This window comes from Nycticebus coucang, chromosome 16, assembly GCF_027406575.1.
Source record: "Nycticebus coucang isolate mNycCou1 chromosome 16, mNycCou1.pri, whole genome shotgun sequence".
NCBI lineage: Eukaryota > Metazoa > Chordata > Mammalia > Primates > Lorisidae > Nycticebus > Nycticebus coucang.
Genome location: NC_069795.1, coordinates 48,916,793 through 48,932,587, shown reverse-complemented (window position 1 = coordinate 48,932,587; position 15,795 = coordinate 48,916,793). Strand labels below are relative to the sequence as shown.

General features: G+C 37.1%; 1 protein-coding gene across 4 annotated transcripts in view; it reads right to left on the bottom strand.

The window, feature by feature from the left end:
• The window catches only part of TBC1D23 (TBC1 domain family member 23), a 78,953-nt gene extending 64,552 nt beyond the window's left edge, over positions 1–14,401 (bottom strand). Inside the window, exons 1-2 of one of the 4 annotated variants that reach the window (XM_053564931.1) lie at positions 14,099–14,140; positions 2,390–2,614 (exon numbers count right to left, since the gene is read on the bottom strand). Coding sequence is in view for 2 of the 4 variants with exons in the window: in XM_053564928.1 (XP_053420903.1) it covers positions 14,099–14,151 (53 nt within the window). In the remaining 2 variants the exon portion in view is untranslated. Of the gene's footprint in view, positions 1–2,389; positions 2,615–14,098 lie in introns of all 4 variants that reach the window. The other 3 variants (XM_053564928.1, XM_053564929.1, XM_053564930.1) reach the window with 3 other exon arrangements.
• Between the last annotated feature and the right edge of the window lie 1,394 nt (positions 14,402–15,795).

Below are 15,795 nucleotides of genomic sequence, written 5' to 3'. Positions count from 1 at the left end.
GTAAAGTATCTCAAGAATGGAAGAAAAAGTATCCAATATACTCAGCCCTACTATGAAACGAATGTATGGCTTTCATGTGAAAGCTATAACCCAGTTGTAATCTAAGAATATGGGGAAGAGGGAGAGGGAGGGGAGGGAGGGGGGAGGATGGGTGAAGGGAAGGTGATTGGTGGGATTACACCTACGGTGCATCTTACAAGAGTACATGTGAAACTTGGTAAATGTAGAATATAAATGTCTTAACACAATAACTAAGAAAACACCAGGAAGGCTATGTTAACCAGTGTGATGACAATATGTCAAATGGTCTATAAAACTAGTGTATGGTGCTCCATGAACACATTAATGTACACAGCTATGATTTAATAAAATAAAATAAAATAAAAAGAATTCTCACCTCAAATATATTCTCTCTTTGCTTGGAGTATTAAGTAACTGCTGCTTAAGAAAGGATGTTTTACATAATCATTAAAAAGTAAATGACATGGTGTACGTATACTTTAGTAAATTACTACATTACTACATTTCATTTTAGTTCTCCAATCCTGAATACTGGAAGTATAAACAAGAAAAGCAAATTAAATTTATATCTGATAACAAACTGTATCTAAAGATTTTCCATATGTGATATAAACCTGGCAGTAAAAATATAAAAATATTTGGTTCAATAAAATGGATAAAAATTAATTTGGAGGAGCTGTCCTGCCATACTATGGATACAGCCAAAGGTAAAGGGTGGAAAGGTGGCATAGATTAGTTACAAGTAGCACACTGTTGGTCTTTCTCACTTTCTGGTCTCTTTTGCACATTCATAAAGCTACAAATTCCCTCACTGGGTTAATGTAACCAGTCTGCCTTCTTTGTTCCTATACTCTGCTCAATGCAGCCTTTTGTGGGAAATAATCCCAAATTCCTCATCTTCTGTATCTGCTAGGTATCAATACCTCCTAAAAATCTTCTATTAATCACTTTATTCAGACCCCTTACCCAGCCATCTCAGATGACTTTCCTTATGACTCCAAAGAGAAAATACGGGCTAGCAGGCTTCTCCTCTCTTTGATCTCAACACCCTTTCCAAAAACAAACATACATAAACAACTTATTATCATTCCAGATATCATTTCCTACTTTTCTGTATTCACAGAAGAGTAGCTATCCTCTAGTCTTAAGACTGATAACTTCACCTCGGTCTTCTCTTCCCCCAACCCTTCCAGAGCCACGTATGTGATTGCACTTCTTTCTCTCCTAGCTCTTTCCTTCCAGCCAATGCTCAAAGTATAGCCACAAAGTATAACCACAACTCCCAAGTATAGCCAATGGAAAACAACATCAATAATCCCACAAATTCCTCCAAACTTTCTCCTTCTGTCTAGCTATCAAACTCTTATCCCTTCCTTTCACAGCAGAACGTTTAGAAAGAATTCTTGACAGTGTCACCACTTTTCCCTCATCTTACATCCATCTCACCACTCTCTTGCCTACCCTCCTCATTTCACATCCCTCTTTGACCATACCACTCCATAAGGACCACTTTCCATATCATCACCACTTTCTTCCTAATAACCAAATCTAAATCACGTAAGAAGGGATGTTTTCTGGATTGGGAAAACTGTTTTAAATTCATGAAGCCTCCCATTCTATCAACTAAGCTAAGTCAACTTCACTAGTCTTCAAAGTTCTTAAAATCAAATCCTATTCTGTAATTACAAAAAGTGAAAACTGCAGTAGTTCATAAAGACCAATTCGGACTTAGAATCTATAGCGGGTACCCCCCCAAAATGTATACACATTTTATGAAAGGAACAAAGCTGTATTAAAATTTTAATACTCAATATATACCAATAACAAAAGACGAAAACTAGTCACGTTTGACTTCTGCAATTACAAGAGGTGCTAAAAGTTGTTACCATCAGCGTCCAGACCCTACTGATTTATGGCAAATGCTGACCCAAGTGTACATTTGTATTGTTGCCCATGCTGTTTCAATTTCTTCCTGAAGTACCACCAGTGTAGCTGGTTTTCTATGGAACACCATATTCTTTAAAGTTCCCCACAAGCAGAAGTCAAGGGCTGTCAAGTGAGGGTGTGGGGGAAACTTAACCACAACCATTTGTTCTATTCATTACTCTGGCAAATCCTCATTGAGGTAAATTATCACATCTCGGTGCATGTAATAATCTTGGGATAAAAACTTTCCATGTTGCTATTTTTAAGAACATGCTTGCTCTGCTAACTTCTGTCTCACATGCACATTGTTTGGGAGATTTTTGTGGCAAGTGTGTAAAGTATTCCAACACCACAGCAGAAGAAGCAGGACTTGTTGCTGGGAGAAGCCTCCCCAATCTTCCCTTGTGCACATCGTACACAGTCCCAGGCATCGCAAACTTACCTCCAATGTGTGCAACTGTCAGGCGTGTTGGAGGCTCTGTTGCATACTCATGCCTCCATTGTTGTTGTACTTCCACAACATTCTTGAATTTCAAATACCTTCAAAATGGCCTTGTGTTCTTCGAACAACAATTGTGCTTCTGCCATTTTCTTTGACTGTCCTGCCTGTTGTATGGTGATGTTAGCATTCACTTGATTAACTCCATGCCACCGTAATTCAATTCAACTTCAAAAAGTAATACATAGATAACATCTCTTAAAATGTGTATAAATTTTTTGGCACCTTCAGAATATAATCACTCTATACATAAATGCAGAGTAGAAAGAAATTACAGGGGAAAAAAAAACTACAGGCAGTCCTCGAATTACAAACATCCACCTTACATACAACTTGCACTTATGAATAGATTATTATAGGTAATAGATTAATGTACCTGTTTCAACTTACATACAAATTCAACTTAGGAACCTACAGAACCTATTCATTCATAATCCAGGGACCAAGCTTTTTGCTTGGGGGGGCGGGGGGGGTTCTGAGAAAGAATCTTGTTACTCTGTCATCCAGGCTAAAATACAGTGGTATTAGTCTAGTTGAAAACAAGCTCAAACTCCTGGGTTCATAAAGTTATCAATTCTGCTGTCTCAGCCTAACCAGTAGCTGGGATACAAGTGCTCACCACCACAAGAGGCTAATTCTTCTTTTTCTTTCTTTTTTTTTTTTGGTACAGATGGGGTCTCTTGCTCAGTCTGCTCTTAAACTCCTGGCCTTAAACAATCTTGGCTGCCTCTGCCTCCCAGAGTGCTAGGATTACAGTCACGAGCCAGAGCACCTGACTAGTCAGCGTCTAAAATATATTGCTTATTGATTGTTTTCTCAAAATAAAAAGCATAGAAGTTGCAATACTGGGAAATAAATAAACCTTGAAAGTCTGATGTGTAACAACTTAAATATATTATTTCTATTGCATAGGATATTGTTCAAACCTTTAAATCTGCTAATAGTATTAAACAGAGCAAAGGGCAAAAGGACCCAGAAATGTTTAATAAAAGTATGTCTAGCACTCAAAAATATTTTTTAAAAGCCTGTTATTATCTTCTTTCCTCAAATATTACCATATTTACTTATTTAAAGGGTCCTACACATCACCTACCTACTCCCCTTCTATTTCTTTTCTTCCCTTTTCAGTTTAACTGCCTCATATCAGTAGTCTCCTTCAATCACCTCCACTTACTTTCTCCTCATTCACTCAAAACCTCTATCACTATTAAAACTGCCTTAAGAAGTCATTGGTCATCTTTCTTAGTCTTTACATACTTTGCACAGTTGGACTCTGAAAACACTCCTTCAGATTCTCTTCTACCTTCCTAAGCCACACACAGAATTCTTTCCTTTCCTGATACAAGTATCCTTTCATTCAAACCTCCAGTATGTATGGAGAACCTACTACATACTACCTGTTGTGTGAAGTGGCAATAAATAAAAAGTCCACACACTTGCACAAGTTACATTCTAACTGGCTAGAACTGGTTACATTCTAACAAAAGTTCTAGCCAAGTCCTATTACCTAAACTCTACTACTGATCAGAGTCAGGAGCAGCTCTTTCTGCAGTGCAGTTCATTTTGATTTATTTAGAATGTAAACCACCACAAGTGCAAGTTAAATAAGCATGACAGCCCAGCTTGCCCATGCATGTATCAGAACCAGGGATAAGCCTCTGACCAATTATTTAAAACTCTAGATCACCAGATAATTAGGTGTAAGTACTAGCAGTAGTGTAAATGCAAGCAAGCAGTGGCAAGCTGCACGTGTCAAACGGTGGTTTCATGGCTTAATTTGTGCCACATTTCTGGGTATTTCTCAAGGCCCAGGTTATGAGACATCAACACCAATGCATTGTCTATACTTACTTTGCTACTCTTGTCAGTACTTAGTTATAAATTACTGCCACAACAAAACTCCTTAATTAATTCCTGAATACCATGTGCAACATATGATGGAAAAGGAAACAGGATAAATCTGTTAAAAATTCACTTATACACGTAGAATATGGATGGAGTTCAACTACCATAAATATGTACTGTGAAACTTACTTTTAAAACTAATCTCAAATCACCAAAACTTTTATTTTATAAATAGTATGATAGCATATTCAGAAAAGACCTTGTCAACTTACAGTCTTTTAAGAGCCCATAATTGTAAAATCTTGAAATTATCTGGATTTGTATCAGAATCACATGTTTGCTAAAAGCATTTTAACAAATTTTATATTTCCATGTCAAGCGAAAAAACAGCTTGTAAAAATTAGTAAAGCTTTGTATTAGTATCAGAGTCACAAAAGCAGCTTTGAGAGATTCCCTTATCAAATAATGGAATCCTCTCCAGAATTTAATGGAATCCTCTCCAGAATTTGTTCCAACCTAAAAATCCTAACCAGATTTTTGTGCCAACTAAAGAAGGTACTAAATCTAGTCCTCTTGGCTTGCTAAGCCAAACTTGACAGCTACGGTATTTCACCACTGCGCAAAAGGCAGAAGAGATAGACCACAGAAATTGTTGTTCCATAAACTAGTAAAATTAACTACAAATGGAACAGATGCTTTATCTTTTTCACAGATTTGTTTTTGATGCATAATCCATGTAGATCAAATTACACTAGAGATATCTACCAATGGTATTCCTTCCTCTGCTAAGAAAAAACTGAGGAGTGGCTGACTAAAAAAATAAAACAAAACAAGCAAAAACAAAAGTTTCTCATAACTATGTATGTACTATTACAATGCATTTGCTGTAAGATTTTGCCTATAAAAATTGAACAATTTCTCTACTAATGAGTAAAGAGTACTCTAAATCTTTTCCTCTTTCACACTTTCTCAAAATAAAAGTTCTCAATACTCTTCCTTTCTAAACTTATGAAGTAACTTTCCAGCACTTCTAAGGCACAAAGAAATATATTGGTTTTTGTTTCTTTCCATTAGAGCAATTCATTTCAAAACTAAAAACAGCATGTATTTGACTAAGACAAAGAATGGTATGAAAACAGCAGAAGTTACTGACAAATGTCCACGTTATCCAAAGTGCAATGATAAAAGAAATATCACCAATATTCCTTTGCTTCAAAAACTATCAGTTTTGAAAATGAAGAAACGATTATTACAAATAAAGTGACAAGACTTTGCAACATTTGGACAATTCTTTTCAAAGGGTAAAGAGCATATTTTGGCAAAGAAATATCCTCCAGGATTTATTCTTTTAATGTAGACTGCAACTACCAATGAAGATTAATTTGATAAAAGAAGATATTGTTGACTTTCATGTTGGGGATTAATCTAAATGCAATTTACAAATTAAAGTTCAAAAATTTCTGGTATTTGATAACATGTACATGAGATGGATATATCTTCCTATGAATCACTTTTATATTTAAAAACAAAGGTCAGAAACTCGTCAACGGACAAAATAACATGGAAATTGTTTTTAAAAGTTTCTTATTTCTCCAACATCACTGAATAAAACCAACAGAAAAAATACTGAGCTGACAAAGTCATTAAAACGGTATATAATGGTATGCTTATATGTTCTAAATATTACTGCAAATCAGAATAATCTTATTTTAACATATAGGACATATATTGTAGAATACAATTATATTGCTAGTTATATATGAAAATATATTTATATAATGTATTGTAAAACTACATCTATTAAATATATATGTTAACTATATTTTTAGATGTAATTATAACCATACTTCTTAAGTTTAAAAAACTAATCTAATTAGCCGGGCGTTGTGGCAGGCGCCTGTAGTCCCAGCTACTCGGGAGGCTGAGGCAGGAGAATCGCCTAAGCCCAGGAGTTGGAGGTTGCTGTGAGCCGTGTGATGCCACGGCACTCTACTGAGGGCAATAAAGTGAAACTCTGTCTCTACAAAAAAAAAAAAAAAAAAAAACTAATCTATTTACATGATTTTCTGGCAAGAATAAGAATGTATTATAAAAACAAAAGGGATATAAAGCTATAGTATATCACGCTGCTATCTTTATCATTTTCCACCATATCAATCATCAATTGCCCCTTCTTGTGGATACAAAACAGTGTGGTATACAGCTTATACATATCCTTACAGCCTTACAAATGCCACAAATACCCAATACACACATATGCTCAACAACGCACATCTTTGGGGCAGCACCTGTGGCTCAAAGGAGTAGGGCACCAGCCCCATATACCAGAGGCAGTGGGTTCAAACCTGGCCTCGGCCAAAAACTGCAAAAAAAGAAAAAAAAAATGCATGTCTTTGAATATTATATCTTTCACAATACAAGTATGTGATTAACATATTTTTATATGGTCAGCATATTTTTACATGAGCTCTAAGTGTCCATTAAAGCACAGCAGAACCTCCACAGTTGACCACTTCCCTACACTGACCACCTTAAGTTGAACTAATTTTCATAATGCATACACACACCATATGTACGCATCAGTACAGAAGGCTTCGTTCCTTATGTTGACCACCGCCATATATTGACCAGTTACAGTCCCTTGGGTGGTCAACGTACATAGGTAGTACTATATATGTGAAATACATAATGTATACACAATGTGAAATACATAATGTATACACAATCTATCAACTTTAGAAAAAGCACAGGGCTTAGAATAAGGAGACACAAATTTAAGTCCAAGATCTACTAAATGCATTTGTTACCCACTCTAAGCGGGTCCTCTCACCTCTATCAAATAATAACTCATAACTTCCCTCTCTCACAGAGCTGTTTTAAGATCCAAATTACATAGCACATATAAGCATTATACAGAAAGGATAAAGATCTATGCAAATGTATAGTATTTTCTTATACAGGTTTAGTATCCCAAATTCCAAAATCCAAAATCTGAAATGTTCCAAAATATGAAACATTTTTAGCATCAAAATGATATTCAAAGGACATGATCATTTGAGCATTTTGGATTTTTGGATTAAGGATGCTCAGCCAGTTAACTATAAGGCAATATCCCCTCCCCTCCCAAAAAAATAAAATCCAAAATCTGAAACACTTCTGGTCCCAAGCATTTAGGATAAGGGATTCTCAACCTGTATCTCATTGCTAAAATTAAATACCACCATAACAACTAATTTTTTGGGTTTTTTTCATAATGACTAGTTTTATATAACAACTACTTCAAAAGTTAAAAAGAAGCACACACTACATTCCCACCCAACTACAAAATGCTATGTCAGCTAAAGAATAAGAAAAAGATGAAGATTTGAAACAAATAATTTAATTAGTCATCATTTTCTCAGCTCAAGTTAAAAGATTAGGCAGGCTTTTAAAAGTAAATATATAATAAATTTCAAAAAATTGGCTTCTTTTAAGTAGCTCTTAACTTACTGATCTTTTATTTGCACAAGAAAACAGTCTGATCTTACGAGCTTAACATAAGGGACTTACTTACTTTATACCTATAATTCTCAGCATCTGAGTAAGTCACTTCAGGCATGGCCCTCTTCAAAGTGTATAATCCTACTCTGCTAGAGCACATAATTCCCCCAAACATTAGCATTTAGATATCTTTAAAAGGTACTGAAGATATGTTATTCCTAGAGATAAAATGATGAAAAAATTAACATGCCCAAGCAAGGAACCATAATGAACATTTCTAGTTTTAAAACTGTTTTCTAAAACTTTTCATAGCAGTTTGAATATAAACAGTATTCAGTAACTGTCTACAGACCTATGAATGCTTTGCTTTAACTCTATTTGACTTTTTGATACAAAAAGGAGGGCATTGTTTTTAGTTTATTCCAAACAGAATCCACATTTCAGCATTATGCAGCAGAAATGCTCTGTCAAGCATATTTTACCAATTCTGCTCAAAAGACTCATACATTGGCTTATATTGCAGTACATCTAACTGGGTGCTCCAGAATTACCTGAATTGCCTCACTAATACAAGGAATGCACTTGTCCTCTCTCTACAGTGACTGCATACAGATAAAATGAATTAACTGAAATAGCATTTCTTTAGCATGTAAAACCACTCACTCTAATATGTAGATATTAAAACCTCTACTAGAAACAAATTCCTAGATGAGAATTATTACTTAGAAATTGCCTCTGAAAACTGAAAAATCTGAATTAAAATGGACTGTAATATGAACAAATGAAATAGGTCTTCTTTATTTCTCATCTTTGCTTGCTCTCTATAGTTTACAAAATTAAACAGCTGTCACTTAATAACCCCTAACTAAAGAAATAAAGCTCATTTTCTCTTCATTTCTACTATCTAGCCTTCCCATTCTGACAAGGAGTGTTCTTCTTAAACAAAGGGTTCTTTCTCTTTCATATTTAACATATTTCTTTACTGACTGTATCATACCTGAAATTGTATTCACACAGTCCTTAAGTGACATTTTAAATCTTTCCTCATATTTTAATGCTTATGAGTGAAAAGTCCTGACAGCACTATTTACAGACTGCACATAACTTGTAAAAATAACTTATTATTCTCAAAACAATTCCTATTTGCACCTCAAATCAATAACAACAGAAGAGTCTTTAAGGAACTAAAACTTTTAAGATTTTGAGAAAATTTTAACAATAAATTGAGAGATTAGCAGTAAATTAGAACAAATTAAAAATAAAATTTCAGAGTAAAATTTTTTAAATTAAACAAGTTCTGAATATCGATAGTTGTATAATTAACATCCATATCAAAAAAAATTTCATTATGAATTTAGATCTCTAGAAATTATGTCAGGAAGAAAGCCTCAGAAAAAAAGAACATCTGTTCAAATCCAATGCCGGTTTCTTCAACACAGAGAAGAATAACTACCAATCTTTAAATTGTAACAATTTAACACTGATTTTACAAATCCAGATTCTCATAACTTATGTTAATTTTTTAAATTCAATTTAAATCAACTTAAATTAACTAAGCATTTTTACAAGAATTTTACCACACCCTCTGAGCTTACATGGCTAAAGTCCCATAAAGCTTGAGAAATGAAGCAGTTTCTGATCAACCTGGCTTTCCATGAAGAATGAGTACTATACCAGCAGACAATTACACAGCTCACAAAAAAAGTAGAGTCAGGAAATTTACATGAAATGACAGCTTGGTATGTTACTGCATACAATTATACAAAAGTCTGTATTCATTCATGCATATACATTTAACAAACATTCACTGAGCCATCTGCTATGTGCCACTGTTATAGAATAGTTCACTATATAAGGCAGGGTGTGGTGGCTTACGCCTATAATCATAGCACTCTGGGAGGCCAAGGCAGTGGATTGCTTGAGTTCACTGGTGTGAGACCTTGTCTCTACCAAAAATAGAAAGAAAAAAAAATTAGCCAGGCATCATGATGGGTGCCTGTAGTCCCGGCTACTCAGGAGAAAAGGCAAGAGAATCCCTTGGGCCCAGGAAAACTGAGGTTACTATGAGCTATGATGACACCACAGCACTCTATCTAGGGCGAGTGAAACTGTCTCAAAAATAAAAAAATGCTCACTATATAAAGATCAATGATAAGTCAGCACGTAAATAGACAACTTATAATCTGTAAGGTGACACATAATATAAAAAGATAAATTCCTCTGACCTACTCATTCTGAGATATATAAATCATCTAGTACCTTGCAAACTAAAGTGTGGTCCATGATCTAGCAGAATTGGCATCACCTTAGGAGCTAGTCAGCAATATAGAATTTCAAGTCCCAATCAAAATCTACCCGGTCAGAATCTGCATTTAAACAAGCTCCCCAGGTAATTCCAATGCACATTTAAATTTTGAGAACCACTCATCTAGACCATAACTGAAAACTAGAAAGTAAGTAAAAACAGTTATCAGAGAGCCCATGTACTTATAAGATCTTAAAACTCCATCCTGAGCCTTTTAAGAATGTATACACAATTTTAACAAGTTCAACTACTTAGTTTCACAGAGTTGGAACAAACTGAGAGATACCACTGATGACAAAGAAAGAAAACAGGAAAAGCTTCTAAAAAGCAATCCCAAAAAGAGATGGCTGTGTGGAGCCATTTAATATAGCAAACATCTACACTATCTACCTTGAGTTTCTAAAGGTCTCACCAAATTACAGTGGGAGAAAAGTAGTTGATGTTCTTTTTTTTTTTTTTTTAGTAGTTGATGTTCTTAAACACAATTCCTGTTACTATAAATTCCTTGAGGACAAGGACCTAGTTTTTTGTTTTTGTTTTTTAATTTCAGATCAATTTATGAGGGTATAAACAATTAGGTTACGGGCGGGGCCTGTGGCTCAGTTGGTAAGGCGCCTGCCCCATATACCGAGGGTGACGGGTTCAAACCCGGCCCCGGCCAAACAGCAACCAAAAAATAGCCGGGCGTTGTGGCGGGCGCCTGTAGTCCCAGCTACTCGGGAGGCTGAGGCAAAAGAATCGCTTAAGCCCAGGAGTTGGAGGTTGCTGTGAGCTATGTGAGGCCACGGCACTCTACCGAGGGCCATAAAGTGAGACCCTGTCTCTACAAAAAAAAAAAAAAAATTTTAAGTAAAAAAAAATAAAAACAATTAGGTTACAATGTTTGCATTGTTAGAGCTCCATACAGAGGAGGTGTGCCAAATACCCTTACATTCTGCCCAATCCTATATAATTACATCTGTAAACCCCAAGTCATTACGATGAGTCTGGGTTAAGCAATGAGATACATATACATGATATATTTTATAAAAATTTGTATCTGACAAAGTTAAAATAAAAACGTGGCAGTTAAAACATTACTTTTTTAAAAAAAGTGTCCCCATTCTGTAAAATCCCATTCATTAAGCAATCTAAGAACAGAACCTATGGTTCCCAATCCCAAGGTCTTTCCTGACTCTATTCAAACTCAATTCTGGGGGACTGGTGAGGAGCGTAAGGAAAGAAAAGGCAGAAAGTGCAGCCCAATTCATAATTGCTAAGTCATGGAAGAAGCCCAAGTGCCCATCGACCCACGAATGGATTAATAAATTGTGGTATATGTACACCATGGAATATTATGCAGCCTTAAAGAAAGATGGAGACTTTACCTCTTTCATGTTTATATGGATGGAGCTGGAACATATTCTTCTTAGCAAACTATCTCAGGAATGGAAGAAAAAGTATCCAATGTACTCAGCCCTACTATGAAACTAATTTATAGCTTTCATATGAAAGCTATAACCCAATTATAGCCCAAGAATATGGGGAAAGGGGAAAGGGAGGGAAGTGGAGGGGGGAGGATGAGTAGAGGGAGGGTAATTGGTGGGACCACACCTACGGTCCATCTTACAAGGGTACATGTAAAATTTACTAAATGTAGAATATAAATGTCTTAACACAATAACTAAGAAAATTGCATGAAGGCTATGTTAACCAGTTTGATGCAAACATTTCAAATTGTATATAAAACCAGCACATTGTACCCCATGATTGCATTAATGTACACAGCTATGATGAAAGAACGAACGAACGAACGAACGAACGAACGAACGAAAGAAAAAAGGCAGAGGTTAGGAGAGGATAGAGAAAGAATAGAAATCACAGAAATCTCAACATTATTTCCTCCATTCTTTAAAATAAAACAAGCAAAATTGGGAAGACACAGCAACCTTACAAGAGAACAAATGCTATCTCTGTAGCAATCATTTACTCCACATCCCCTGTCTGTGAACCAGACACATGCTCACAATCCTCCGAACCTAAGAACTCCCCAAAGACATTTTAACTCTAGAAACATTCCCTCAATCAGCTTATTATGTCCCATTTAGGATATAACAACCCACCCTTCCAAAAATGCAAACTTCAGGCTATAACCTGGCCAGGAACAGTGGCCCACACATGTAATTTCATCACTTTGGCAGGCCAAGAAGGGAAAATCACTTGAAGCCAGGAGTTGGAGACTTCTGTCTGGATGGTTATAACTAGTTAAAAGTCACTTTCTGAAAAATGTTGCAATGTCTACGTCAATAACTTTTAAAAGGCCCTTTTAGCTGGTTAAAACCTTTTTTAATGTTTCCCATGCCTATTTTTCTACAACTTTTTTTTAGCCAGACAGTTCTAGTTATTGCTTCCCAAACAAATAATTACTTTTCTTGCCTTTGTCCTTACTTATGTTCTTACTGCAATCAGAGCCCTTTCCCAACTCTTAATCTGACTCTGCACTATCCAATACATTATCCACTAGCCATGTGTGGATATTTAACATTTGAAATGTGGCTAGGCGGAATTGAGATGTATGTTATATGTAAAATGCACACTGGATAAAACTTGGTACCAAAAAAACATAAAATTATCTAATTATTTTTTTAACAATGATTGTTGAAATATGTTGGATATATGGATTAACTAAAGTAGATTATTAAAACTAATTTTCAGTTTCTTTTTAGTCTTTAATGTGGCTACTAGAAATTTTTAAATTTAAATGTTATACTTCTATTGGACAGTGCTGGTCTTTAATACTCCTCATTCTTCAAGGCCTAATTCAAACACCCCTGCTTCCATGAAGATTTCCCCAAAAGACTCCAAATGAAGTGGCTTCTGTCCCCCTTTCTCCCTAATTCCCCTAACACTTTTAATCACACTCACAATTTGTAAGATTACTTTTACCTACTTACTGATTGTACCTGTCACAGCCAACTCCAAAACAAGAAAACTGAGGAAAGAAACTACACCTAAGTCACAATAGTCCTCCTAAACCTTGGAGAGTACATGCACTCCAAATAGCTGCCAAATGAAGAGTCGAATTTCTCAATTAGTGTACTATCTATCCCTTTCAACGATTTCCATTTTCCCCTCAGGGACTAACGCTGATATCTATGAATGTCCTGTGTTATTTTTAGGTAAACAAAGCGGCAGTGAGCTGTACACATACGAAGAACAAGCAAACCCAAAACTAATACGTGTGCATGTAGGCAATACATTAAATCAATTGTGAAAATCATTGTGAAATCATTTTTTCTTAATATTTTTCCCTAACAATGTATTGTGAAGATCAACTATTTCAAAAGTAGGAGCTTTTCCCAAAGATTTAAACCGAGTAGTTTCCGAAAAAGTTATTTAAGTTCCTTTCCACAACCCGGAGTACAAATCAGATAAGTATGCAAAGGCTTGAGAACAGCAACATCAAAGTACCACACTGCATCCGAAGCTGTTGAGAAAAGTGATTAGCAAGGAAAAAGAAGACTGTGTGAAACAGACAAGTGTTGAAAACTGTTGGAACGCGAAACCAAATGAAAAGCAAGTACATAAAATTTCTCAACTATGTGGAAGAGATACTCCCTGGATGTATCTCTCAAACTCTGAACCCTCAGGCAAAGGTCGCAGTGATAATTTCAAAAGGATTTTTCTTCAAACCGTATTTTATTACTCCAGAGCTGCATCCAAGAAACTTTGTCTGAACCTGCCTACTCCGGAACTTCGACCAAACTCAGCGCCGAAGCCACCCTCTCCAGTACATCTTGGAAAGTAGTGGACGAAACGAGAGGCCCGGACTGAGGCCCAGCACCTGGACCTCAGCCACTTGGGCAGGACCGGGCAGGCAGAGGGGACCCGGCACGCAGAGGGGGCGGGGCAGGGCGCCGGACTTCGCCGAGAACGGGGGTCTTCCCGTTCCATACCGGCGCCGAACGGTGCCTCAGGGACCCGCAGAATGGAGAGAAAGAAGAACGAAAGGCCAGTGGGAATTAGCCCCAGCTTTCACTCACCAGCCGTCGCCGCTCGACGTTGGCGGTAGCAGAACCTCCTCTCCTTCCGCCATTGCTGTTGACGTCCACGTCACTTTGCCGAAAAGTGGACCTGGCGCTAAGACCGACTCTGAGACCCAATGTCGTAAAAAGTCTTCGAAGTCCGGGACTGAGCTTCTCCAAAGGGAAAGAAAAAGGCAAGGGACCGGAGGAGGCAACGTCACGACGTCCCGAGGGCGAAAGGCAGCGTGGGGCTCTTGGGGGAGGAGACTTGGTGGAGCAGCTGCGCCCCCGAAAGACTACATGTCCCAGGATGCCACGGGGCTCGGAGGCGGGCGGGGTGGGCGGAGCCTGTGGAAGTGTGTCTTGAGCGTCGCTTCCTGGCGTCTAGTCGGCGTCTTCATTCCAACTTGGCGTCAAATTTAGCAATGGTAGCATTGAGAGTCCTAGGTGATGGAGAGAGGAGGCGAGTGGGAATCAACACAAGGGAGTGGGAATCAACACAAGTGGGAGTAGGAGGGCCACATTTCGGTAATTTCCTACTATAAACAATATGATTTGAAGAAAGTGGAACGTAAGACGCACCATCTCTGTGGGGCCCGCTCAAAAGTACAAATGAAGGTCCACGTAATTAATATCTGAATATTTAAAAGTTGTAAGTCAAAGTAAATTGTAAAGGAAATATGTTCCAGCTCCTACTTTAAATACATCTTTTTAACAGTCTGAAAGTCCAAATTTAGAATTCTAGAAAGGGAACTTGAGCAGAGGGAGCTGCCAAGATCCTTCTCCCATTCTGCTTCCCCTTCACTCCACACAAATGGACGCCTTGACCTCCACACCAACTCGTCCACACCACCAAACAACTGACCCCTTGCCTGCCGTTGACCATTCCCAGGGCCTTGAGTGCAGGCACATGCTCGGGGGGATATACCTAAGGAAATGCTTTTGCAAGCCTTGAAAACAACTGTGATGAAGTAAAACCACCTGTAATAATATGGATAAATCTGAAAAATGATGTTGAGTGAGCAAAACAGATTGCAAATGGATTGGTAAAGTACAGTGTCATTTATATTTGGTGTTAAAAAGATAAGAATGTATTAATATATTAAGAAAAGATGCCTGTGTGCTAAAAGATGCAGGGGAGGACAAGCCATGTGGCTCAAGTCTGTAGTCTTAGCACTCTGGGAGGCTGAGGCAAGAGGATTGCTGAGTTCAGAACTGTTCCAGACCAGCCTGTCCGCTACTAAAAACAGAAAAATTAGCCAACCTTGGTTGTGTGCCTGTAGTCCCAACTATTGGAGGCTGAGGGAGAAGAATTGTTTGAGTCCAGTTGTTTGAATCCAGTTTGCAGTTAGCTATGATGATAATACTGCACTCTACTCTGGCGACAGTGCAAGACTCTCAAAAAAAAAAAAAGGTGCAGGGGAATAATATACAGAAAAATAGGAATGGCAGTTACATTTGGAGAAGGGGAAGAAATAGTTTCAATTAAATTTTGAATATTTTATTTAAGAGCCCAGTGATAGCTACATAGGTGTCAAGTATTCTTTATAGAGTCTACACCTTGGTATCTAAAATGTTTTATAGTTTTAAAATTATTTGTAAGAAAAACACAAAATATATTACAGCTAGCTCATTTACAACCAAAATCATGTTCAGTCTTTTCCCAAAAAAGAAATAATACAAAGCTGCATCTTACTGCACCCACTTCTAAGCTC